Raw genomic sequence first — 26,083 nt, forward strand, 5'->3', positions numbered from 1 at the left:
ACAGAACCAAGAAATCTGAAATATTCAAGCCCTGTGGCTCAGCAGGGCTCCCCGACTTCTGCCAAGAAAGCCCATATCAGCTGAGGGCACTCTGAACTCGTACCTTTTATTCAGCCTTGGCACCTGTCCACAGCAGCAGGACACTGCTTCCACCAGCCATGGGACAGGACCAGTACCTCCCAGTTCTCCCCAGCACCATCACCTCGCTACACCTTGATGCTTTGAGCATCATCCCAGCGACTACCCTGCTCCTACAGCCCAGAAAAACTGCATCAAATGGTGTATGTTGGAAGGGGCGATGGAGAAGAAGTGGCTTGTTGTCTGCACAGCACAGCACCCAGCTGTGCCACAGCCCTCCGGCCCAGCTGCAGAAACTCCTCCTAAGGTCCAGATTCTGCCACTGCTGCTCCGTGGGCAGCTTTAGTCAGGATGCCGGTTGCAGTTTCATGGCATCTTATTTTTCTATCCGTGCCGCAGATTTCAAAGTTGAGACTTTTGTAGTTTTCTTTAAAATAGCAGTGAAATAGCTCAAGTGGGCTCTGACACTAAATGCCTCCTCCCAAAAGAGTGGAGTTTTACACAAGAGAGGAAACTTCCAGTCAGTATGGGCAAGTAGGGTGATTCTGTTTCACCCCCCCCTTTTTGTTTTTAAACACTATGCTACACCTACAAGTCAAGGCTAAAAGCCAATTTTTTTTAGTAGCCTCCTTTGGCAGTTTAGAAAGAGTAGGCACATATACTGCAGCTTAAAGAAATGTCACAAATAAAGTAAAGAAAAAGGTGGCCTGCCTCCTCACGGTTTCTTGTCCTTGTTTTTCTTGAGGGATCTTCTTCTCTGTTATCGTTCATATTTTGGTCAAAATCCTTCAGTTCTACTGATCCCGGAGGCACCTTCTGGTAGTTCAGACTTGCTTCTGGAATGTGCTGCACCAACTTGGAAACAATGAGTAATGAGTCATTAAAAATGAGCAGGGAAGGAGGCACACAGGCACTCACTGCAGGTATTACAGATTTTCAGGCAAGCCCCAGAGAAACACTGATTCATTTATGTCTTGTTCAGACAGGTATGGGTTCCTAAGCAAATTACTAGACCCCAGTCCTGCAAGCATTTACCCACTGGAGTAGTCCTACGTAGTGGAGCTATTCCACTATAATTTTGAGTCTTGAGCGCATAGTTGAAAGTACATCTTTGCCTTTTTTGAATTTAGCTAAAACTCAAAAAGGGCCAGTTTTCCCATATCTTATGTTTTAATATATCAATGCAACATTAAAGCCACACTAAAATTAATCAGAAACCATTTAGTAACACATGGGAGAGATGAAAAAAGTAATATAAAACCACTGATAACACAAATAATTAACAGGAAGAACAGAAAAGACAAGACTGGTTGACTGACAGGCAAAAACTAAAAGAAGGGGAGGAAAACAACAGTGACAAGACGGAGATATAAAAATAATGGGATGGAAAGTGCACCTGAGATGGATATGCCAGCCGAAAAGATCTACGAGCAATCTGTGTTAAAACAGAAACAAAGAGATCAATGCTAGTGAATGGCTGTGACAGCAAGTATCAAAGAGAACACGTGGTTATTTTGTGTTGACATTCCCATAAGCGCATTCCTGAGGACCAGGGCTCGATGCCCACCCCCTGCATGCACTGAAGCCCAAGAAGTCCTTGTCACCAACCAGCTCTGTGGCCTTGGGCAGCTTCCCAGTTACTGCAAAATGGACTGTGCTGAGTGAAATCCAGCAGCCCTCGGAGCACAGAGAAGGGGCTGAACAACCCATCCACATGGCCCTTTGGTTGGCAAAGCTCATGGCTCTTGCAAGGAGACCGTGTGCCATCCAAGGTCCGGGCTCCCCACACTCTGTGCAATAGCACTTGGGTTACACACAGGCAGAAGGCAGGAGATACGATGGCACAGTGGCACAACAACCAAGATATTTAGCTAATCAGCTTCTCCCTTTCAAGCATCTTTTTGCAAAGTGCAGAAACAGTAAGTCAGGCTGCTTGTAGCAGTGAAATAGTGCCAGAAGGGAAGGAGATATTCCTACAGCCCAGTAGTTCTCAGCACAACCAGCTGAAAGCACAGTGAGGACAGCACCTGCTCCACCATCATCAGGAGATTTCATATGTCACCTGCTCTCTTCTCCTCACACCTTCTGTTCTGTCACACCCGTAAGTATTTCCGCTTGTCACACCACCACTCATACTGAGTATGTTAAACAACAACCTAACGAACATAACTGGGCTCTTAGGTTTTTGCTATATCATTATCAACTTTAAAAAAAAAAAAAGACCAAGCAAAATTATTCCATGCAGGGCTAAAATTTGCAGAAGTGGCCAGTGATGTGGGGTGACCCACTTGACTACATTCACAGCAGCTGCTCGGCTGTGCAGAAAGCTGAGTCCTGTAAAACCCACACACACCCACAACCCAAGGCTTCCCAAACAACCCCTGCCTTTGGTAGACAGGAATCATTAAGGTTTCATCCTTGCTGAACTCTTTGTTTGTTTGTTTGTTTGGGTTTTTTTTGCTTAATTTGTAGCAGTATTCACCTCAGTATGCAAAGAATCTGGGTTATTATAAACTATACAGCTGGGGCTACAAAAACAAACAAAACCGCTCCCAACAGGAACTGGGGAAACTGAAAAGCCAAAACTGGACCTGAAAAGACAGGACATGCAGAATAAGGTTTAAATTTAAGGCTCCATCTTAAAAGTTAAGAGAACACTCATTATTTTAATCTTTAACCAAGCTTTGTAGCAAAAGTAATTTGAAAAGCAACTCATTTGAGGCTGACAACTGCTGTGCCACACACTGGTCCAAAGTGAAGCTTCTGGTACAGCATTAAACCCTCAAAAGTGATTCCAGCATCAGTACTTATTTTTCCTGCATTTTTCCCCACTTTTTTAGAACAGATATAAATATGTAATAGTAGAAAACTGAGATCTACCAGAATGGCACACAACACTGCAAGAGCCAGAGTGGTATATGAGACAGTCACACGCAGCAAACATTTCTTATTCACACACTTCCTTTTATCAGATATTTCAACACATAACTATTATAACTACAGCAGCTATTTTTCATGATTATGTCCTTTCCTAGGATATTTAATATAAAGTTGTTTAATACACATTCACAAAATTCACAGTGCTTAGCATCACACAGACTGATCTTCAGATATTTCCTAGCAGCTTCCCTGTAATAAGCCCAACTAATTATTTTAGCACAAGTTCAGCAGCACCTAGACGGAGGGAAGTGTGTCTGCTGATTCTAGTCCGGTTCCAAAGACGAGATGTGTGTTTATTAAACCCACATCAGTTTATATTTCTCCTATTCATAATGTGACCCCCAAGCTGCACTTTTCAGCATCCCAAGCTATTCAGGATTCAGCTCCACATCTCAGCATCGCCAGCAGAAACTCCTTCTGATGTAACCTGCTCCTGGCTATCGCTAACACAGGGCAGCTCCACTGATGTGCAATGGCATTTTGGATGTAACCCAAATGTGCTCCCAGACACCGGCCCTGCTGATATCAGGGTGCTATCCAACCCTGTTTGGAATGGACCTACTTTAAAGCCTTTAGGGTGGTTTCAGTCACCACTGGCTGAACACACCAAATATGATGGCTCCTGATCTGTCTTCATAGGCTCCTGCCAGTGCTTCTTCCTTTACGCCACTCTGAGATCTCAAAAACTGGTCAATCATTGGGTACTGCTGGGAGCATTGCCTACAGTGCGGCACAGCCCTACAACTGCTGTCCTGACTGTGGTGAAGGGATGATGGGTATGTCCCAACAGCAGCACTGTGAAGCCACATCACAGATAAACCCTCAGCTCGCCTGGGTCTGAGCAATCCTGGCTTTGTGATCCTGCCATTCAACATCACAACCATAATTTCTGCACCAAAATACTGTGTTTTGCACGCGTTTCTCCTCTAGCAGCAGAGGACGTGTCCCTCTGTATAGGCTGACTTATGGTTGTACCCTTCAGTGGCACCCAACCAAAAAATAGGTACGTTGGAAGGAAGCGAGTGCTGAGTACTGGCCATTACCAACCCACAGCAAACATTTCATTTGCAAGTCAGAAGTAAGGCAGACATGTCACCTTAACTGCTTGAAAAGAAAGGCAGTTTTTCAGGTGTGGCACTTGCAAGGAAATAAAGCAACAAAACACTATCTCAGAGCCTAAAGTTATTGCGAAACATTTGTGCACTGCAGCTCCAAACAGCCCCAGGAAAAACCCCTCCCTGAGCAGGCTGCAGCTCACCTCGGCTTAACACAAGCACAGCCACACTGCCCTGATCTGCTATGTATCTCCCTAAACTTCTGCTTTGCATCTTCAGTAATAACCACAGCAGGGTCACAGAGCCCCCAGGTACTCTCTTGGCAGGGCAACAGGTTTGGTCCTTAGCTTTGAACTCTGTTAGGACAGGTCTGCAGTTCTCACAACAGAGGGTCAGAAGGCCCATCTGAACGGCAGATAAAGAGAGTTGTGTATTTTAAGCCCGCACTGGTGGTAGACAGGAGGGAATTTGGATTAAAATAGCAGCAAAGGCAATTTTGCTTTGGCAGCTGGAGCGGCCTGGTGACCTTGCAGCCAAGTCTGAGCTGAGCCAAGTCCCGGCGCTGCGGCACTGGTGAGCCAAATTAAGAAATTGCCTCTCCCTTCCCTACTCCAGTGCAGACAGACTGTGTTACGCAGTTTGGGAGCTTCACTCGAGTGCTGGAAGACAGCACTTCCCAAGCTAACTTGCTTTCTTCCTCGCCTAACTTGGTAGATGGAAAGCAGAGCCCCTGCCCTTGCCCATCAATACACAGATACCTGCACAGCGTTTCAACAGCCCTGGCACAAAGGACACAGCAGAAGTACAAAACACAGAGCTGATAGAGAGCGCACAGCCATCAGCACCTTGTCATAAACAAGAAGGGAGGCTCACGCTCCCTGGTACAGCAGCACAGCAGCGCACACCCACCCCATCCTGTTCCTCAGATGCAAACTTCAGCAACATTAATCCAACTGGATGCCATGAGATACTCAGCAAATAGCACGAGGAATCTAACATTTTGACACTGGAGCACTCCTGCTTTCTGGAGGCACCGTAAGAAAGCCCCAAACAAACGCTAAACCTTCCCAGATCTTGACCCATGCAGCCCACTCCCACTTCTTGCAGGGTGGGTTGTGGCACAGGGGAAGGCAAAATAAAGAGCACCCTAAATAGACTGCGGTCAGTCTTTCTGGTGGTGTTTTTAAGGGAAGAAGGTTTTTCAGTGCAGATGCTGCCCTGGTCTGCCACCACAACTGTGCCCCACGTGCTTACAAGTGTTCAGAGGCAGAGATTTCTGTCCTTCGGGGTCTTACCTCTTCCCTCGCTGATATGGTGGAAGCAGGAGTGTTGGGCACAGAGCTGAGGGAGGTGCTTGGTCCCGTCCCCGATGAACTCTGCGAGTCCCCATCTCCAGCAACATCGTGAATCTCTCTAGCAAGGATGGCAACATCCTTCACCAAGGTTTGGCTGAGCCTAAAGCACAGGGAAAGCAGCGGAGTCATTAGGACACATGATGCGACAAGCTTCATATTCATAAAATATAAGAAGAGCAGCCACAAAAAGTTTGTGGGAACTTCTGCAGAGGCAATGTAGAGCAGGTTTTCTCTGGGGGTGCCTTGGCAGGGTGCCAAGGAACACTGTCTCCATACAAAATACATCTGCTCTCCTCCTGAATCCAGCTTCAAAGTAGAGATTTGATTAAAAGCTAATTCTACTGACTACACACTACCAAAAAGTACTGGAGACAATCCATAAAGAAGCTTTATGTTATTGCTCCCCCACGCATCCACTCTATTTTTTCTTCTCTCTCACTTTTTTAGGAGGACACAGTCAATTTTTATTGCTGGGACTTCTTTGTTACTTAAATAAAAAAATCTCAAATCCTTTTTCCTTCTTTCTCGTGGTATTTATCAAACTATGCCTCCATGTTCTCCAGAAGGGCTGAGGGATTACCAGGGTAAGCACAGCACACCTTAGAGAGATCTGGTTTTCAGAAACCAGGTCTTGAGACTTCAAGCCCCTTGACAGGTGTCCAGTCAATACTCAGTGATTGCGCCTTACTTGCTCTAGATCTCAGAAATAGTTTCTAAGTCTCTGGATTGTTGCTAGCAGAGCTTAAGAAGAACCCCAAACCTTCAGACCAAAAGTCGCTGTTGTGGTAATGTTACAGAAAAGTTTCTGAGAAAAAAAATAAATCTTACAGCTAGCCAGCTTCATCTGAGACACTTTCTTTAAATGAAGAAAAAAACAAGCGAAGTGATAAAACCGTCAGTTCATCAAAACATGTCCTCAGAAAGAAAATGCATAATTGAACTAATAAAAAGGAGTTTGATCTGCCTGCCTAAGGTGCTCCCTGTCCGTGCTGGTTCGGATAGAGCTGTCAGCCAGCACATCCATTACGTGATTCATTTACGGTAAACAAGTCGCATTTTCCCTTTTAACTCTCTCCGACTACTCTAAACCCCTCCCAGATAATTTGGGACCAGCAACGGAAATCAGAACTGCAATTATGAAGCAGACTCTGTGACCGAGCCCTGCAATGTGCAGCGCCAGACAAGTCTGACGCAACCATTTATTTATAGCTGTCACAACCCAAAGCCGGGAACGCTGCCGGGAGGGAAACCAGCGTCTCCCGCACGCAAAGTTTGTGTGGCGCAGGTAACACGGACTGGTTTGGAGGCTGACACACTTTCTAGCAGCCTGACAGCAACGTTCACGCAAGAAAATCCCTTTTGAGATCAGTGCAGCAAGTGACACGAGTGACGTAGAAATGCTGACCCCAAGAAGACAGAGGACGGCTTCCTCAGTCAAAGGTATTTCAAGTATGACCAGTACAATGGAAGACCAGTATTTCTGGAAAGTTGGCATAACACAGTTGCATATTAGAGATGTCAAACCTCAAATGCCACTGTTTAAAAAAAGAATCTATTTGCTTTACTGCCGAGAGGTCCTCCAGGCAACCACCAGACCACCAGTACACAATAGGTCCTGTATCCAGGAACATCAAGCTAAGAAATGACTCATTTATACACAGGGGACCAGACAGATTTTCTTGTTTGGATTCAATTGTGCAAAGCAAAGGGGTTTCTGCCCCGCAGCGACTGCTGACTGCTCCCTCACCTGCCTCAGGCAGAGCAGCTCCAACAGTTTACATGTTCAGTCTTTGCTAATCCATTTGACTTCCTCTGCAGAGAATTAGGACAGTTCACACCAACCAGTCCGTGCACACACGGTGACTTCCAGCAGAAAGCAAAGATAAGCAGGTATAGACAGGTACATCTTTTGGCAGAGCTAAAAGAGGATACCCATCCATAGCTTGAACAAGAAACAAACCAAGACACAACCCAGCTTCCCTGCACCTTGGTGTTTGCTAGAGAGATGGTGCAACCAGCACAGGCTGTAAAACTTCATGAAAACCTTCCAAGCTTGAACATACTGATGTTCAGATATATAAGAGATGGGGGACATGCAACAAGAGAGAGTGTCTCTTCTTCTGCCTCCACCCCTCCATTTGTTTTGAACATGAAAAAAACCTCAATCCATTTTCAGCATGAGTCAATGCACATAACCCCACCTCACCTGGCTATTTCTGCGATCTCTGCTGTTTGCGCCATGAAGTTGTAGGGGTCTGGGTGGTCATCAAAATCTTCATCATCATCCGTTTCTCTGCCATTGTGCTTCTTGCTCAGCCCAGAGCCACGTAACCTCGGTGTCTGAGTGGCTGTTGAAGTATGGGAGCGTTTGTGTTTAGGGGAGCTGTGATTTGAGCCATATTCTTCCTCCGAAGTAGAAGTGTAATCTGAACCCTGTGGTCTCCGCCTTGATGCTTATAAAAAATGAATTGGTTTCAGACCGAGGACAGTAGTAAAGAATAACTACAACAGGGCAAAAAGGTAACACAAAACAAGCCCGAGAACACACTGAGAGTTTCTGTGCAGATTTTGAGCCAAACGGCACATTCTCAGAGCTTATTTCAAAGCTGAGTGCTTCTATGGCTCCCATTCACTATACAAATTCAGAGTGGGAGATCCCAATGGAAAAGTAAAATGACTGTGTTAACAACTTCATGTAGTAAATTATCACAGACTTGGCTTTCCATGCACAGAAGCTCTGTGTATAAGTAGCACACATTTGAGACTCCTCATAGTCCCACAGAAGTCCTCTTCTAAAAAGAGCCCAATTTTCAAGCCTGCAGACGCCTTTCCAATTAGCTGAAAGTACAAGCAAAAGGAGGGGTCTTTGAGTGAAGAACAGACTATAGTGTTTGGTGTTATTTGCAAGAGTCCACACCCTCACATTCACCTCCTGCCTCACAATTCACCATTAATGTGTTCATCCAGTCAGGTCTGGCTCTGCTGCCCAGTTCTCCCAACCGCTTCTGCAGACGTGGAGACACCCAGGTCCTCCTTGTATGGGAAGGATCGAGATGTCCTTATTTGAAAACTGGGCTCCTGCTGTTTGCTGCCTCCCTACACTCTCTACAAACACGGCTTCATTCCCTTCCATCCTTCCCTGGAGAATGAAGACCCACCAAACACAGAACAAGCCGGGTTATTTAAAATTACAACACCTAAAAGCTTCACTGTGTTATCAAGATTATTATAACACTGAAATACTGCAAGCAAATTAAGCCAGCATAATAGATCATATAAACAAAAGTAATTTGGCATATAAGATGCAGGTAGAAACTATAGATAACTACTGTATAGTGAAAAAAAGTATTCCTAGATATTGCTATCTCGGCTATAGCTATATAAATGTCTTGTCTTAGGATTTATATTTTTATTTTATATATATACATATATATATATAAAGAAAAAATAAATTTGCTCATACTCCATCAGTAGATATATAATTTGTTTTAAATACAGGTTTAGACTCCAGAGGTCACCCAGTCATTAAACATCAATTTTGAAATGAAGAGCCTGATTTTCAATCCCCGTACACCAAGGGAAATCAGAATTAACACCCTTCATACAATTCAAATTACACTGTGTAAACAAATCACATACACAGAGCAGCAGCGGAGACAAGGCCCTTAGCTTTCCAAATTGGTAACCTGGATTATTCTGTTATCTGTGCATTTCACACGAAGTTACTTCAGATGGCCAGGCAATCTACTGGCCTTTCTTGTCTCATGGCCAGATAGTTCATTCTGTTCTCTGTTAGCAAGATTAACTTTCTCTCACTGGGAGAGTTGGAAACTATTCTGATTAGCTAAACACTTTAAGAAATCCTTGAATAAATCAGCCGCATCTGCCTCCTTACTCCCAGGGCTTTGACACTCAACGCTTGTATCATGCTAAAAAATCTCTTGATGCCACAGTGCAATACTTTGGTTTATCAATGTTTGTTCCAGGAACAGGGTGCTAGGTGCTGATTCATTATATCTATAATAGCATTAGTATAGGAACATGCATCACGCACTTGGTGCAGCACTAGGAAGCACGAAGCACACCAGCACACTGAGAGCTTGTGAGAGGCCCACAATCCGATCAAGGAATTAGGAGGTTAGTATTTTAAGAGCAACTAATTCAGAGGAAGGATGAGCATCATCTGCTGCAACTATGCACAAAGGAAGGTGTTAGCGTGCTGCTACAAAGCGCTGGAAATCAAAAACCAATTCATTTAAACCAACTGATCATTGTTCTCCAAATGATTTGCAGTCTGTGGTCCAAAGGCAGAGAGGGTGCAAAGAGTGCCTCCTGTATGGAAAACTCTGACCACATGATTTTGCTTTAAATTTGTTACTGTTTAACAAGAAGTCAATAATAGCATCATCTCAAAAAAGGCAAGAGAAGCGACTGTACATACTCTTTTAGCTTGTCCACATTCTGATTTACATGCATATACAAATGTGTAAGAAGAAAATCATTGAAAGGGAAGCTGGATGCACTAAAACAATCCAAATCAAAACAAGCAGCAAATAACATTTTTAGCATGCAATAAAAATGAATACTGCAAGAAGGATAATTATTTTAACTGTATGAAAGTACACAAAAAGTATACAACCCAGAACTCTATGACTCCTTACAAAAAACACAGATCTCGTGAAAATACCATCCCTCTCAACAGGCCTGGGAAAACCAGTCAAAGGTGTCTTCTCATCCCTTGTCCCCTCATCATTAAAGAAAACCTAAGCAAACACATCTGCTTTGCCACATCCATGGTAGGTCAAGAAGTATGGGTATAGACCAGGACTTAGACCAAAGGTGTTGGGGACAATCTCTGATTCCCAATTACCAGGTCAGAGTGGTCATCTGCATTGTCCACACTATTTAATTAAAGGCTGATTTCAATATGAGAAACATTGATATTGCAAGGGTCTGCGGAGTGCACAGCTAGGGGACAAGACAGCCCCCAAACCTCCACCATGGGGGAAGCACAACTGTGCACCTGCCTTACCTATGGCAAAAGGGAAAGAAATCACACAGTAGCATAAAACTCCTGGGACAATCATGGTGTAGTGTCCAGCTCCACATTTGCATTTACAGGAAGAACATGGGAACAGCTTTCACAACAAAAGGGCATTTATTTTTTGTTCTCCTGTTTCAGATAACTTCAAACCTGCCACCTTGGACACCAGCTGCCATTAACACCACTGTAAGCTCTCTTGGAGTAAACTTTGAATCTCAGAAGTCAAACTAAACAGAACAGAAATCTTTGTAGCACTGAAAAGGCATTAAATTCTTCCTATTTAACAGAAAAATTGCCAATGTGCTCCTGTCAAATGGCAATTGGTAATTCAAAAAACAGCCACTGAAAAAAAAACCCAAAACATCGCTATTTGCGATATCCTCACAGACAACGCCACAATAATATCTCACTGGGTATGAGAGATGCTCTGCTGTCTCCAAACCCACAGGAAATCTCAATCTCTGTATCACTCCTTAATTCTGACTTTTGTACTCACGGATGCAGCGCTCGTGTTACTGAGATACCAATCCTGGGCAACCATGTGCAGCCTATAAATCAGAAAGAGGGCAGTAGGAGATGAACATAAAGCACGAGCACTTACTGGATGAGGAGGAATACTTGACACTGCTGGAGCGGGTCCTGCTGAAAGGCTGCTTCACAGAGGCAGCGGCTGCTGTTTTCCTCGCTGCGGCTCTCACCTCTGAAACACCCGTCTTCCGATAGGACTCCACACTCCGGCCTGAAAACCCCGTCCTCGACTGTGCCGTCTCGGAGTCACTGGGCACTGTAAACGAACCCGCTCGTTTCCTCGGCATGGCAAGGATGTCCAGCCGGGAGAGCTTCTTCGTCTCTGTAGACTGCTTGGGGCCCTGAGTGGTGGCTTCAGGGTTGGAGGCTGTTTTCTCAGTATCAATGCACTCATTGTCTGAAGCATCTCCCAGCCGGGCACGACGTAGCTTCGAGGCCCTTGTGGGTCGTGGGGTGGACAAACTGTTGGAGCGGGTGAGAACTTGCTGGATCTTCTGCACATTCGATGTAGTTTTGCTGTGGTCCTCCTTGGTGGCCTGAGTAAAAGGTTTCCTTCTGGGAACTGGCCGGGTTACCGAGTGCTCATGGTCAGACACAACCGCGTCAGGGACCGGCAAGTAGGGCAAGCTCGAGCTTCTCTCATCATCCGTGAAGTCGAGCGACCCTTGCGTCCCAGCACTCCGCTTCATCTGGAAGCGTTTAGTGGCCTCCACGTGGTTTGATGCCTCTGGTGCCTGTGTCTTCCGCTTCTCCGTCAGCCTGTCCCGAGCGCTGGGCTGCCCACACTGGTCCTGGATGGACGGTGTGGAGGAAGATTTCTCCTTCTGCAAGCTCGCAACTGCTTTGCGCTTCGGGGCACTCGTTGGGACATTTTTGCCACTCACCAAGCTGACCGTGCTAGCAGTGTCCACGTCCGAGTCCCCCGACAAGGAGTCCTCCAGCTGACCAGCAGTTTCCGAGGGCTCCAACTGTTGGCTTTGACTACGTAATTTGGCTTCCAGTGCTGCCAAAGCAGTTTCAGTGTCCTTAAGGAGAAGATGAGTCTCCTGACCAAAGTCCATACGAGTTGACCGAACAGCCTCTAAATCCTTAAGCAGAGGGTGACTTGAAATATGTGGAAGTTTATTTTGAGGAACACCAGTGTTTGGTTTATCTTTGGTAAAACTTTCTTGTCTAACAAAAGACGATGTTTCCTTTCCTGCCATGTTTTCTTGATCTTGAGGAAGAGTCTGATGAAGGGAAATAACCACTTTCCCAGCTGCATTTATGTAAGCACTAACATCTTTGACTGGTGGTTTTCCAGGAGCTGGTGTGCCAGCAGACTTGAAGGAAAACTCCTGATCCTTGCTGTCTTTTTCTGCTCGAGCATGGGACACGCTCAGAGAGAACTTGGATGGAATCCCCACATCATTGCTGTCATCACCAATGTAGAACGAAGTAGAAACTGGCTCACTTACAGCTCTCACATTTGAGACTCGGGAGGATCCTGGCTGCCGGCTCTCAGATCTTGTGTCTTCCCCCATCTGCTCTAGCATTTTATTGTTCTCTTTATATTTCTTGCCTTTTTCCAGGCTGAAGCCATCGTCGGATCTGCTGGCATCACTGAGGCTATCTGGATCCAAGTCTTCTTGGATGAAGAGGCGGCTGCTGGTATCACCATAGGCTTCCACACAGTGGTCCTTCACAATGGTTCTCTTGGTAACCTCAGAATAAGAATCTTGGCAAATCAGGACCGTGGGAGCGGGGCTGTCTGATTTATCGTTTGGTGGGAGTTGGGGAAGAAGGCGCCTTGTTCTCAAGGGAGCAGCGTTTTCTGGTTCCCCAGGTTTTGGGGCTGCACCACTTTCTGAAGAGAGTTAAGTGGACAACAATCAACTGTTATACAACTATAGCACTTATCTATTTAAAAAGAGCTTGATCCCACAAAGTGCAAGTCCACAAAAGTGTTTAGAACTAAGCTTTTATGCAATATGAACATCAGTGGGGCCTGGCTGGTGCTTGCAGCCTCAGGTTTATCAATACAGACACCATACTTAATTCCTTTGGTGGATCAGAGTGCTCAACACCTTCCCTGTCTCAAGGCAGGATTTCAGGCTCATCTTCCCAAATACACCTCTCAGTACAAGCACATACTTTAGAGGACAATGGTGGTGTGGCATTTATCTACCATAACGGCTGGACTTGATGATCTTAGAGGTCTTTTCCAATTAAAATGATTATATGATTCTATAAATCAGGCCATGGGAATAAGATGAAAGGCCATCAGGCAAACCTCTGCAGTTATGCAGTGTTTCAGGTGTCATTCTACACAACACAGCCCATTTGACTAAATAGATGATGTTTTTCACAGTGTGAGTTCTCATATAATCATATCCCACAGCAAAGTCTGAGGAGAAAGACCTCATACCAATTCAGAGGTTTTGAATTAGAGCTCACCGCCCCAGTGTGGGTGGGCTTATCAGTACGGACACATTTCATAAAATGAGTGCTCTTATTTCTCCCATATCTGATACTGCCTTTAAATACCAGGATAACTGGTTATTTGACTATGGTAATATTTCAAACACTCCAGGAGTCAGGTTCCCACACAATGTGAAAACAGTGGCAGTGACCTCCGAAACAAAGGTTTCTTCTAATCTTTACTGTGTCTATCTATAGCTGTTAATGGCATGAGGGTAATGGCAAATATTTCCAACCAAAAAAGGGTGAAAACGTTTACAAAAGCCAACAAAATGTTGTTCTTCCTTTCTCATGTTTCAACAGGACCTGGGGCTCTGTAAACTGCCTTCCTAGCTACAAGAGGAGCATGATCTCCTCCCACTCCCCTTCTCCCCTCCATATCCTGTTTTCTACACTAATCTCCACACTCCAACCCTGCCACCCTACAGCAAACCCCAGAATAGCCTAAAATTCCCAGCACAGCCAGACACAAGAAAAGCAGAAGTCAGCAATTATGTCCAAGATAACTTGTAAATGGTTTTATTTGGCATCACAAGGCAGCCTAAAGAATCACTACTTAGGGCTAGTTAACACCCAAGAAGGCCCTTGTGATCTTTCTCTTTCCCAGGTGCCCTTTAGTCATATCAAACATAACATTTAAGAACTTCTCGGATGAGTCTGAAATGCAAACCAGAGGCTATCTCCATCATTATTCCACTGGGAACATTTCACTCTCTCCTTCTCATCCCCAAATACATTAACTACAACAGAAAATAAGTCACAGCCAGATGCACAGGAACCCTTAATTTCTGCTTTTCATATTCTTCTGGCTTAGATTCAGTCATCTTCAAATAGTGATGTCAGGATAAGACTTACCTGCACCTCCATCACCCTGCCCAGAGACAGATTCAGAGTAACTGTCCGCAAGGCTTGCCCACCTAGACACCCACTTCTGGCTCCCCTGAGATGCTGCAGACATCTACAACGAGATGGGGAAGGCAGCGTGAGAAATAAAGTTTGTAAACCAAACCCAGGCCACAAAATCTCACCTCTCATACACACACCACTCAGCCTCCTCAAAATGGAAATCAATCTATGCATCACATTTCCGTCCAGACAGAAAACCCATCTACACCTCCACCATCCCAGCAAATCCACCTGGACTGCCCATACCTGCGCATCAGCCTGAGATCCACTCACAGCTTTTGAGGCAAGTGCCTGGAGCAAGGGTGACTTCTGACTAGTGCCATTTTCACTGATTAGATGCTGATGAGAGCCAGAGTCATCTTTTTCTCCTTTAATTATTGGTCTAAAGGCTGAAGAGATTCTGGAAAATTCAGGAGACTCAAAAACACCAAAAACCTGTAAAGGTTTGCAAAGGAAAGATTAAAAACCAAGAAAACTGAAAAATATTAGCCCAAAATCTAATCCATAAAGCATTAAGTCCAAACCCAAAGGGCCAGAAACATTTGCCAACACTTCCATGCAAGCTAAGTAAATAATTTTCTTCTCTGTTCCACAGTAGCAGTTTTAAATACACTCATTCATAGTTCATCCCACTCACTCCCACCTTTCCTCTCACCCTCATTATTTTGGTGCATTGCCTTTAACAATAGTAACTTTCACTGAAAAGGAGCCCCTTTTCAACCCTGAGAAATTCAGGATGTGTCAGGAAAGCTATCTACCAGCTAATTCACCAAGAATTAGAAAAAGCTGAGAAAGCTCCATCTCCAGGGTCTTTCAGAGACTGTAGCAGCAAGTGGGTTGAGCAAAGCAGCCTCACACTGACACGTGGGAAAAGATGCACCTCAGAGAGGGGTGAGAGTTTGAGCTGGCTGGCCAGGTTCCCTCTGGAGAGGCTTTCCTGGGGGAGGTGACCAAGATCCATGCCCCTAAAGGGCTTGTTTCTCTTCCCTGACTACAAGTAGTTCAGAGGAAGATGCCACCATGGATAGTATGTAGGCTGGGCTGAGATGGCCTTAAAAGTTCTCCACTCTCATTTCTATTTAAAAAAAAAAAAACACGTGCATGGGGATTGGGGTGAGGAGAGTCACCTCAAAACCTCAGCGAGTCCAGAATTCATATAATCATTCTTCCTGAACAGAAACACTGAGGTCCAGTCACCAGCTGTTTCCCCAGTGGCAGGTCTGCACTGCACCAAGTCCGTGGCAGAGTCAAGAGCAGAACTTGGCCGGCTCGCCTGCCTCACTCACACGGCTGCCAAGAGTACTCTCCAGAAATAATTGCAATTTTTGTGGCATTTTTCCTTGTATTTCCCCATCAGAGCAATTCCCTCATGTCAGGACTAGGGCCTTGCTGTGGCTTGAACACCCTGCCATGAAAGCTTCCGATCACATTTCAAACAAGATTTAAGGAACAAACATAATAAACAAAGGAGGGAAGTTAGATCCAGGCTCACAGAACACTATACACAGCTCTAAAGCCAGGTTCAATTAAGACTTCCTTTAAACCTCACCATCCTCCTGCCTACATTTCACTAAATCTTCATAGCCACTTGCCAGTTTTGTTTTCATCATAGACCACAGATGAAAGTTAAACCTGAAAAATCAGCCAAACTTTGGTTTACCCTGTGGTTGCTTAGTTAGAGCGGGGGGGGGGGGGGGGGGGGGAGCGGTTTAAGCCTCTCCCTCATCTCTGGGTTTTGTTTTTTAAGGGTTATCATTCAATTTGCAAAATTCAAACAAGTAGAGATCCATCTAAGATTGCCTCTGCCCTAGACCGCACCCTTCACTAGCTCTACCAGCTGCCACTTGCCCTGCCAGCAAGCTCTCTCCTTTCTAACCAGGCACAGCCAAACACAGAACCACCTACCACCGCTTGTGAAGGACCGAGAGCAGCAGCTCCTGGCCTGCATTTCCTTTGTCCCACCACGGGATGCTGCATCAGTGATGGGATGCAGCTCCCGTCTTCCTAACAGCGGGCAGGAGGTGATGCAAGGCCAAGGCAGAGGCTTGGGAGCAGCCCTAGAGAGCAGAGCTGCTCTCAGCAGTATCAGCCACATCTTCATTCTGCTCTTGCCTTTCCTCTAAACAGATGGCAAGCCTGCTCTTGCACTTTTGCATCCAAATCCCATTTTGGAAGCAAGGCAACTCTTTGCCGTGGGCTCACCTTGCCTTCCTGCACTCTGTGGGATTTTTGTTTTTCATTTTGTTAGGTTTTTTTAAAGATCAGCCTCTCAGTTTGTCCAGGCCTATCCTTAACACAGGTCACCCAGATTTCCCAACCTTAACCATAAATCCCCACTGCTCCTGACAGCTAATGAAGTTAGGCCCTCCAGCACAAGGGCAGAAGCCCAAGCCTTCACAGCCTCCAGCTTGCTGACCAAGTACAAAAAAACAGCATTTACCTGATCTATCATTTTTCGTGCTTCCTCCACCTCCTTGTCCTGCGACTCCGTCTCAATGGTGTATGTACCCGTCTCGCTCACGCTGTCCTCCTCATCATTCCTCCTGCCCTGGGCTGACTTTACCTCCGGGGGTGGGGCAGGGGCAGACTCTGTTTCTGATGATATAACCACACGTGGAGCTACCGGCATGGGCAGAGGCGCTGGTTTCTCAGCGCTTGGCTTCCCAGACTGACCAGTCTCCCGCAAATACTCAGCCATAAAATCCTGAGCCATCTTAGACTTCCTCCCAATGCTCCCATAAGTTTTGGCTGATGTTCTGGAAGCAGAGGAGGACGAAGAGTTGATTCGATCTTCTGTCTTCTCTCTCTTGAAGGAGCCAGATCTTTGGGTCCCGGAGGAGCTGTTATTCGGTTTGCCTGCCTGGGCGCCAGAGTGGGACGGTGGTACCGCATTTCCCAGCTTCTCTGCTGGCAAAGCATTCTTACGCTTCTCGACCTTGGTCTTCAGCCCCTGATCGGTGTCGCTCTGGGAGGAGTGAGCGCTGTGCGTGAAGGACTGTGACCGCTTCTTCCGTGGCGTGTCCTCAAAGAACTCGATGACGAAGGCCTGCTTGTTGTGCAGCATCTCGTGGGGATCACGCCTCATCTGGCGCTGCAGCTTGGTTTGCTCCACCGCACGTTCGCTGCCCGTTGTCGTCTCCTTCTCCGCCTTGGGTGCCACAGGGTCTTCAGAGTCACTCTGTGTCCCGTCCTCGTGCCTATTGCCTGGAAACAAGGTATGTAGATTTGACTTCCATATTCTCCATTGTCGTGGCCCTATCATTACCTCCCAATTGAAATTTAGCTTTTCAGTTAGAAGAAAAAAAACTTATAGGATTAAACAACTCCAAAAACATCTGCTGTGGTACAGGGATTGCACCCCATCGGAGGAAATAAAAGAGAAGGCATCTGTCTCCTGACCCCACTCTTCACAACGGATCGGCTATCCAAGTTATTAAAAACCAATTCAAGAAATCATTTCAACCCCAAGGGTTTCTGATTTTATAACACTGATTTTTTCAGATACCTAATGTTTGCTTTTTCTTTTTTTCATTTAAATAAAAATGATGACATTATTTTCCATTCTGTCCAATTACTGTAGTCCAAGATCACCTTGTTAGGTTCTCTCTGTTAGAGAGCAGAAATCTCTCTCTAGGACCAGTAAATAAATCCCACACGCTGTGTCCCATGAAACCAAATCCCCATAATGAAAGACCAGATCAGTGCGTTACAAGTGCATGCACCTCTGAGCACCCACCATATCCCATTCTACAAGGGTGAAATAAGCCAGATACTAACAGAAAAGTGGATTTGCAGGATTCGTTACTTTTTCTGAAGTTTTAAGAACCACACCATGACATCCCCATGAGTTACACCATCCTATCATCAGCCAAGCAAAGGTGAAATTATTACTTAGAGTTCACTACGCTTAAATAGTTTATTTTCACCCATGTTAGTGACAACCATCTTTCCAACCTTCTCTTTGTATCAGTGATGCTTTGCCCCTCAGCACCTTAGCTCAGGACTCTCAGAAAGTAAGTTAAACAAAAAGTTAAAAGTAAAACAAAAAACAAACCTTTTTTTGGAGAAGGAAACGGGTGTGAAGGCACACAACACGATTCAGTCAACGACCAGGAACCTGTCATCGGGAGAACGGGGAAAGAGGTCTCTGCGCTCTAGACTGTAATATGCAGCAAGATATACTGGCTAAAATACCACGTGTTTGAAAGGAAAACTGCTCAAACCTACTTTGCAAGTTCTCCAGACACATGGGTGAAGACCATTTATTACCTCGAGTTAGCTGTGAAAGATTAGAATTTAATACAAGATCCATTCAACCCAGCAGTCAGTCCTCTGAAGAGTCTCCCAGCTCCCTCAATGAGGGAAACCAGCAAACTTTGCATTGTGCCCAAGGGCTGATAAGCTTCGTCCTTAGAAGGGAAAGTTCTTAAATTAAAAGGTCTTTGCTACGAACGCCGCTGAATGCAAAACGGTGAGGACACAAGGAAAACCACCCACCATGCGCATGGATGTCCCAGCAGAACACCATGCATGTGCCCTCAAGATGCTAAGGTCTGAACTCTCTAGTCTCAACAACAGGCTTTATGTTCACATTGTTCCTGAAAGCGAGCAAATGTTAGTAACGAACCCCAACGGTGAGCGTCTCTGATTCTAAAGACCCAAACCTGGTAGGCAGCCAGCAGTAGCCTCCAAGACATCTTCAAAATTACCCCTGTCAGTAGAACACGTTACACAGCTATCGCAGATAAATGACACCCTGTCCTCTGCCAAAGCAGAGCTGGATAAACTCCTCAGGCCACCAACACTGTAGCTTTTAATCGCACGTCCAAAGAGTTCATTTCTTGATATGCAAATTATGTATGAAATCACCCGAGCTTCTTTCCATGCCTTATGGACTGTGAAGAGGCAAGTGCCGCCAGTCTAGTATTCCTGTGCATTGCTCAGGAAAATCCTAGGATGAACAGCGCCTCCCTAACTCCCTAGTTTTCTCCAAGAGGAATGAGCAAAATTACTGAAACACGCTTGTATTCCTGACAATGTTCTCCAGCAAGTCAACAAAATCCAGTATCATAATAACAAAACAAAGAAAAAACGCAACACATCACCAAAACCCTCTATCATACAGTCACAGTAGACTGAAAATTAGACTCTAAATAATCAAGCAGGGCACTCCAACACTGTCCCTTATTGGGAAGAACTAGAAACAAGCAATGACAACAAAACAGTTTCATTTCCTGGGGCTGGAAATGTGAGATCTTTTTGACCACTGGAGCTTCTCAAAAACTGTACATAAAACAGCAAGTTGGAGATGCAATAGGTAAAACTCTTCATATTATGAGGAGGCTTTTTTCCAACAAGGACCAAGCAAATACTCCTGTAAGGCAAAACAAGGTATTCTCTTTTAAGAATGACCTCAAGCACAAGTAGGTCTGGTAACCTTCAATATAATTTTATCACTTAAAGGTGCAGTTAAAACCGACAGCTTTTCCAGAGGTCTGCAAGGCAGTGAAAACGCAGGAATCAGTGGTCTCCTCCTAGCTGTTCAGTGCATGGCCCAAGAGAGACATCCAGGCAAGCCCAAATCTTGCAAAATACGTGAGAATCATGCGACTCCCACCAGCTGCACTAAGAACCGGACCCCAAACTGCAATTCAGACCTTTGAAAATCCCCAAAGAATCTTCCACCGTGACATATTTAACAGGACACAGGTCCACAAAACCTGAAGTTTTTGAACAAGGCACGATTTCAGTGAAGCTTTACTTTAAGAAAATAAACATTCTACAAGGACAACAATTTCCTTCACTGGTGATGACATATATCTCAACTCCATTACTAGTCTCCATGTTAGGACATCTGGTCATCCAACCAAGTAGCTCTGGTCATTACAGTCATCAGGATGATCATACTTTGCCCATGCTGGACTACAGCTAAAAAGAAGCCATTGATCAGCTAGGAGGAGACAAGAGAAGAAAATAAACTGAAATATCTGTGTTCACCAGTCTGCCTGACCACACGGAAATAATTTTAGACATTTAAAAATCAAAATCCTTTTTCTAATCACTGTTACTGCTGAGCTGGCATTACAGATGTAGAGGAACCAGATTAGAGTGTCTCCAGGCCAGCACCACACATGACTTCAGGGCCAGGTGAAGAGCCTGCTTGCTGGATTCAAAACCATTAACAGTCATTAAAGAAATGTTCTTTATCTTGCAAATCTGGAGCAGAGACAATGAAGTCTAGTTCTCCTTGGCAGGAGAAGGGGTTTCCCCCTTTATTATGCTGCATTTGCACGGCCAACAGAGATCTATGTCCATATGACAAGACATTTACTCACCTTTAAGCGTCCTCACATGAACCGGCAGGTCACTCTTCGTACTGTACACATCTTCTCCTGGAGACTGCCGTCTCATCAAGCTTGGGTCATTCTGGACAAGCCAGTCGGCCACTTTGCTCTCTGCTGACATCACTTCTGTATGAGCCGGTTCCTTACTATATGGTCTTCTCTGTCTGAGTGAAAATTTAGTTACGTGATCTTTTATCTTTATTTTACCCGGGGTACCATCATCAAATTCAATGGTGAAAGAGGCGTGACTCTGTACAACAGGGGTTACTACGGCATCAACATCCTTTGTTGGGATCTCATGGACCTGTGTTTCTGGAGATTTTGATGGTTGCTGAAATTCTTTAGTTGGAATCTCAAAGTAACTTGGCTCTCTTCGGAAGGCAAACACAGACTGTTCTTGGGCATCTCTATAACCAGAAATATTACCATTCAGTTCCTCTTCATGCTGGGTTATATCTTTTGATCTTTCTACAAAAGGAAAAAAAAAAAAAAGAAAAGGCAAAACCTTAAATACACAAACATTAGCTGAAATGGATTAAAGAAAAAAATACAAGTTCTGTTTTAGATACCTTTGTACTCTGGCCTCACCACTGAAATCTGTGATTACTGCACTGCTGCAGCCTCACCAATGTTTATTATTTTATTAACTTCATCCTTTCTTCCATTGCTCCCCAAAGAGAGAGCTGAGCACACACACACAGTTGTACGCTTTGACAGAACCTGTGTGGCTGGTGGCCTTTAAGGCTGCCTTAAGGATGCCTGGGCTGATGCAGAAGGAAGATCCTGTTTGACTTTGCTGAATTCACTTCCACGCACACCTGCTCAACCTTCCACAGTTCAAAGGAAAAGCTTGAGTGTGCAAAGCTATTCAAGGCATGGTTTTGTTGGAAGAACACCTCATTCTGGAACATCACCAGCAATAAAACCACAATTTTTTCAGTAGGACCCAAACATCTTGTCTAGAGGGTCACTTACTTACTTCAACCTCTTGGGAGAGCTGCTAATCACAACCCCTCTCTGCTAGAGAACAGATACACTGCATGCGCATCAAAATAAAATGCCCTTTTGTGCAGTAAAGCATATGCTTGACAGAAAGATCAGGTTTAGGGCACATGTGAAAAATGATGCATTTTCCATGCATATAGATTCACAACAGGACTGGTAAGACTAAATGGCTTTCAAGGATGATGAGGTGAGAAACAGATTGCTTCCACATTAATCAAATCTAGTCAAAGCATCAGGTCTTAAAGCACCTTCTAGACAGGAAACTCCTGGGAGACAAAGTGGATGTTTTATTGGGGTGGGTTACACACAATCACAGATAAAGCACTGCTGTAGAACTAGGTCTCAAACAAGCTTACCAAAGCCTTTCTCATCCATACCAAATTATTCCACAACTATCGTTTCAATTATTTTAGGGGAAACACTAATTTTCCCTTATTCTGCTTTCATCAGCAGCTGTCTACACATAAGAATGTGCATATACAAGCACCAAAAAAAATAGTAAGGAAAGCCTCAAAGCAGGATGGCTTCACACAGTAAAGATCAAAAGCGTGCAGAAATTGTGTCCACCCCATCTTCTTCCACCCCAAATGACCTCCGTTACCTGAGTAATGTTCTTCTTGCCTTCTGTCCTCCTTGTTATTTGCATCATCTTCCCCCCACCAGGAGGGCTGCCCATAAAGAGGTGTGCGGTAAGTACTGGTTTCTAGGAAGAGGATAAGCAAATATTTTGACACAGAAAATATCAATTTACCAGGTACACAGAAGTCAGTCACATGCCAAAAAGAGAAAAGTAGCAGGATCAGATGACATCATATACCTGTCACATTGCAGTTGTAACAACAGCAAATTGTACATCATAATGAGTATGTTCAGGCTTTTCCTCCCACCCCCCACTTTTTAATTTTTTACATTCTGCTGCAAGATGCTGACTCCAGTGCTCTCTGTTGTCTTTCATAGCTGTGTTTCCCAAATACCAGCTTTTCTCCCTCTCTAGCCTCATTATTCACAGAAAATGGAAAGGTTTTGGCAGGACAAACTGTGAAACGCCAACCACAAAATTGTCTGCAACTCATCTGCAATTCAGGTGAAAATCAGACTTCTTTCCTGGTCTTAATTAGGAAGACTTTAGCTCTGCCCTTTCTCGCCCCACCATGTCCTTGGATGTTGTGAGGCCAGGGATTTTTTTCCAGCTACTCACCACTCCCACTCTAAAGTGACACATAGCCACAACAGGAAATTCTTGATGCGTTACAAATTTAGGGAAAATGGTAAAACCATCTCTTTGCACATATATAAAGAAGTAGTAAACTCTTGCTCTCTAAAGCTTAAAGTAAACCAAGTGGATTCTAGAGCCCTTGCAGGACAGAGGTTTTTCTCATGGAGAAGCTTCCCCTAGAAGAGCCAGACTTGCATCGTTTTCTCTGCCCAGTGAGGATGCACTGGCAGATCAGGGCTTTGCTGCAACAGCTGGTACCCAGAGGAGCTGATCCACTGCTTCTCCCTTTGTCTCCCACAAGACTGTGTTTTGGCAGTGCCTTGGGCTGCTGCTTTTTATGCAGCAAGAAGAATACACCTCAATTTACCTGTGGTATAGTTATTAATATTATGTTTTTATAATAATTTAAGAGAAGTAAATAAAGTAGCTTTTGATCTTTCATCGAGAGGTGATATAGACATGAGGATAGGTCAGGGGCTGAGGTTAAGCTCCAGCTTTGTTAACTGCTTCTGCCTCTACCCATAACAGCCATCAGCACACACTTTACAGGCCACGTTTTAAACGCTGGCTGCAGCTACAGAGCCGTAGCCGGGCTTCTACCAACAACTGCTGCGCGCTCGGCTTGTGGTTTTAAAACCACACGCTGCCCTGTGTAAAGCAGCCCTCAAACAGCCCTGCAATTTTGCATTCCCTGCTTTAATAGGGACATGACAGAAAGCAGTTGTTAGCATACGGGAAGCTCGGAGAGGAAGGGGATTTAAATAAGTCGAAGGAAAAAAAGGAGCCTGATTTTATGCTGCTGTTTCTAACGCTACACAGACCCAACAGCCACTACATCACATGGATTTTTCTAGAATAGTTCCAGAGATATATGAGCTCATACATTGACAGTCCACAGGCAAAAATTTTGCTTTACAGATGCAGCCCACAGGCCCTTTTCAAGAGATCTTCATGTTTCAAAATTAACCACGCTGCCTCCCTTCACACTGAGGATCAAAAGAGGCTGAAAGCATTGCTCCCCTTTCCGCCTCGAGTGCGTGGAAGACAAACCGTGTTCACTTTATGTAGGCGGCCTTTGAAAGTTCAAAGGAAGAAGCATTTCTCACCATGAATAAATTGAAATTGCTAAGCAATACGTTTCATAACTGAAGATGGGTAAACCACTCAAGGGGAAGGGGAAGAAAGGAAAAATAAAAAACCTGTTCACAAGGCTGTCAATGAAGAGAGGCACTCAAATGCAGGGTTTGGTCTCTGCTGGGCTGAGACCTTCTGTCATGGAACCTCTTCATGCCATGACTTGCCCACTAGACCCCCATCCCAACCACACAGGATCTGCTCTACTGTCAGATACTTATTTTGGGCACACATTGCAATGGACTATCACCCCCTGAACTGTAGTATTGATCTCAGGGTTGACAGTCAAGTGATAGTCAGGGTCAGCAGAACAATACATCGGGTGATGCACAAATCCCAGCTATGTCTGGGGTAACTCATGCCTGAAGGTGAATGGGGCACAGTGAGGGGCTCAACCCTGAAGAAATAGATGAGATTTTGGATACTTGTCTCAGATGAATACAATCAATTCTGAAAGCTCATCACTGGTTTATTTTAAGCTGCTGGTGGAAGAAATCCTGAGCCCTACAGATGCCTACAGATGAAATGCAAAGACTATCTCATACCCAACTCTTGCTCAAGTAGCATCTTTCCCAAGCACAGGTACTGTTACCACTTGCACCTTGCAAGGAGTTGCCTCATTACAGCTCATCCAGCACATCCCAGCCCCCCACAGGATCCCAAAGCCCCCCTAGTCTAGAAGCTTCTGGTTATCTGTTCCAAGAAAATTTGTTTCTAAAGGGGCAGAAGTGAGCTAAGAGAGCTCACATCCATCTTGCAGGACAAAACTCTTTCCAGAAGCTGCTCCAACCCCAAGATCTCTGTCTCGTCTGCATACTGGACACAGCGGCTATTGCCTTTGTCCCCAAGAAGCTTTTCTACTACAGCAAAAAGGCAGCTAGGGGAGCAAGTCAAGCTTGGTCAGACTTTTCTGTTGATGGGGAACTTTGGGATTGCAAGGAAAGCTGAAGGAAAAAAAGATGATCTATAAAGATTAATGAGCCAGCTCTTCTGCCTTCTCAAATTTCCCCCTCTACCCTAAAGACCCTTAAGAAGTCCTTGGAAATTCCCTCTCTGACAAAAGTTAGCACAAAGCCAAAACCTCAGGGCAGGTCAAGGAGCACAGAGAGAGCATCAGGGTGGCCAGAGTGCACAGGTCTGTCCCTTGGGGATCCTGTGTCATGACACCAAGCTCATGTGGCCCCACCTGCACCACTCTGTCACAGCGTGTGTAACACACCTGCTCGCTTCTGTGGGGTTTTTTTATATTCCTTCGCTCTCCCAGTCTCCACAATAAACTGGAACTTCATTTTAAAGACTGCCAAAAGCACAGATGGAAAGCTGAGGAGTCAACGTCTTGATATTTGGGGACAGTTTCAATATTTTAAGAGTAATTAATGTTTCCACTGAGCCTTCATATTAATTTGCATTTTGAATAATATTATCAAGTGACACCGCCACGCTCATTCTTAGCTACTGCTGAAAAGTGGCCAGATCCTCAGACAGAGTAAAATATCCCTGACTTCAGAAGAGCTACAGGAATTTGCTGCCCTGCTTATGTCAGAAGCTTCTGCCCCTTCTAATTTGCCAGCACAACCAACCTGACGCCTCTCCCTGCAGCAGCTCTAACACAACAATATTATATACAAAGGGGAGGGGGGAAGGCATGATAGGAAGGCAGCTCAACCAGATGGCTGTGACAGAAACGGTGCAGGGAGCAGGTATGTACGTGACTGTGCCAGGGGCTTTGCTCTTCACCAGCAGGGATGTTTTTTGGGCAGCAACCTCAGCCCAGACCTGCAGCATCCAGAGCAGCACATCTTATATGTCCCGAGACACACACTGCCTGTCTGTTATATTTTAGTGCAAGATGGAAGCTCTTAGAAGAGCAGAGAGACTCGAGGCTTGCCCAAGTCAGCAGTGAAGCGAGGAACACCAATGAAAACTAACTGCTCAGTCGTTTCAATGACATGATACTCCTTCCAACTGATGGCAGCTTGTTAACACCTCTCCTCACTCCATGCCAGGCTGCCCAGATG

At 45.0% G+C, this 26,083-nt stretch overlaps 1 protein-coding gene across 1 annotated transcript in view; it reads right to left on the bottom strand.

Annotated features, from left to right (window-relative positions):
- Nucleotides 1–26,083, bottom strand: part of CEP170B (centrosomal protein 170B) — a gene marked incomplete at its 5' end in the record, with an annotated part of 52,937 nt that overhangs the window by 3,724 nt on the left and 23,130 nt on the right. Inside the window, 11 exons of the mRNA XM_080346247.1 lie at nucleotides 790–933; nucleotides 1,475–1,513; nucleotides 5,369–5,528; nucleotides 7,635–7,881; nucleotides 11,074–12,846; nucleotides 14,316–14,418; nucleotides 14,613–14,801; nucleotides 16,807–17,570; nucleotides 18,421–18,483; nucleotides 20,702–21,178; nucleotides 22,317–22,418. Of these exons, the coding sequence (XP_080202373.1) occupies nucleotides 790–933; nucleotides 1,475–1,513; nucleotides 5,369–5,528; nucleotides 7,635–7,881; nucleotides 11,074–12,846; nucleotides 14,316–14,418; nucleotides 14,613–14,801; nucleotides 16,807–17,570; nucleotides 18,421–18,483; nucleotides 20,702–21,178; nucleotides 22,317–22,418 (4,061 nt within the window). The remainder of the gene's footprint in view (nucleotides 1–789; nucleotides 934–1,474; nucleotides 1,514–5,368; nucleotides 5,529–7,634; nucleotides 7,882–11,073; nucleotides 12,847–14,315; nucleotides 14,419–14,612; nucleotides 14,802–16,806; nucleotides 17,571–18,420; nucleotides 18,484–20,701; nucleotides 21,179–22,316; nucleotides 22,419–26,083) is intronic.

The sequence above is a fragment of the Nesoenas mayeri genome, assembly GCF_963082525.1.
Source record: "Nesoenas mayeri genome assembly, chromosome: 5".
Taxonomy (NCBI): Eukaryota; Metazoa; Chordata; class Aves; order Columbiformes; family Columbidae; genus Nesoenas; species Nesoenas mayeri.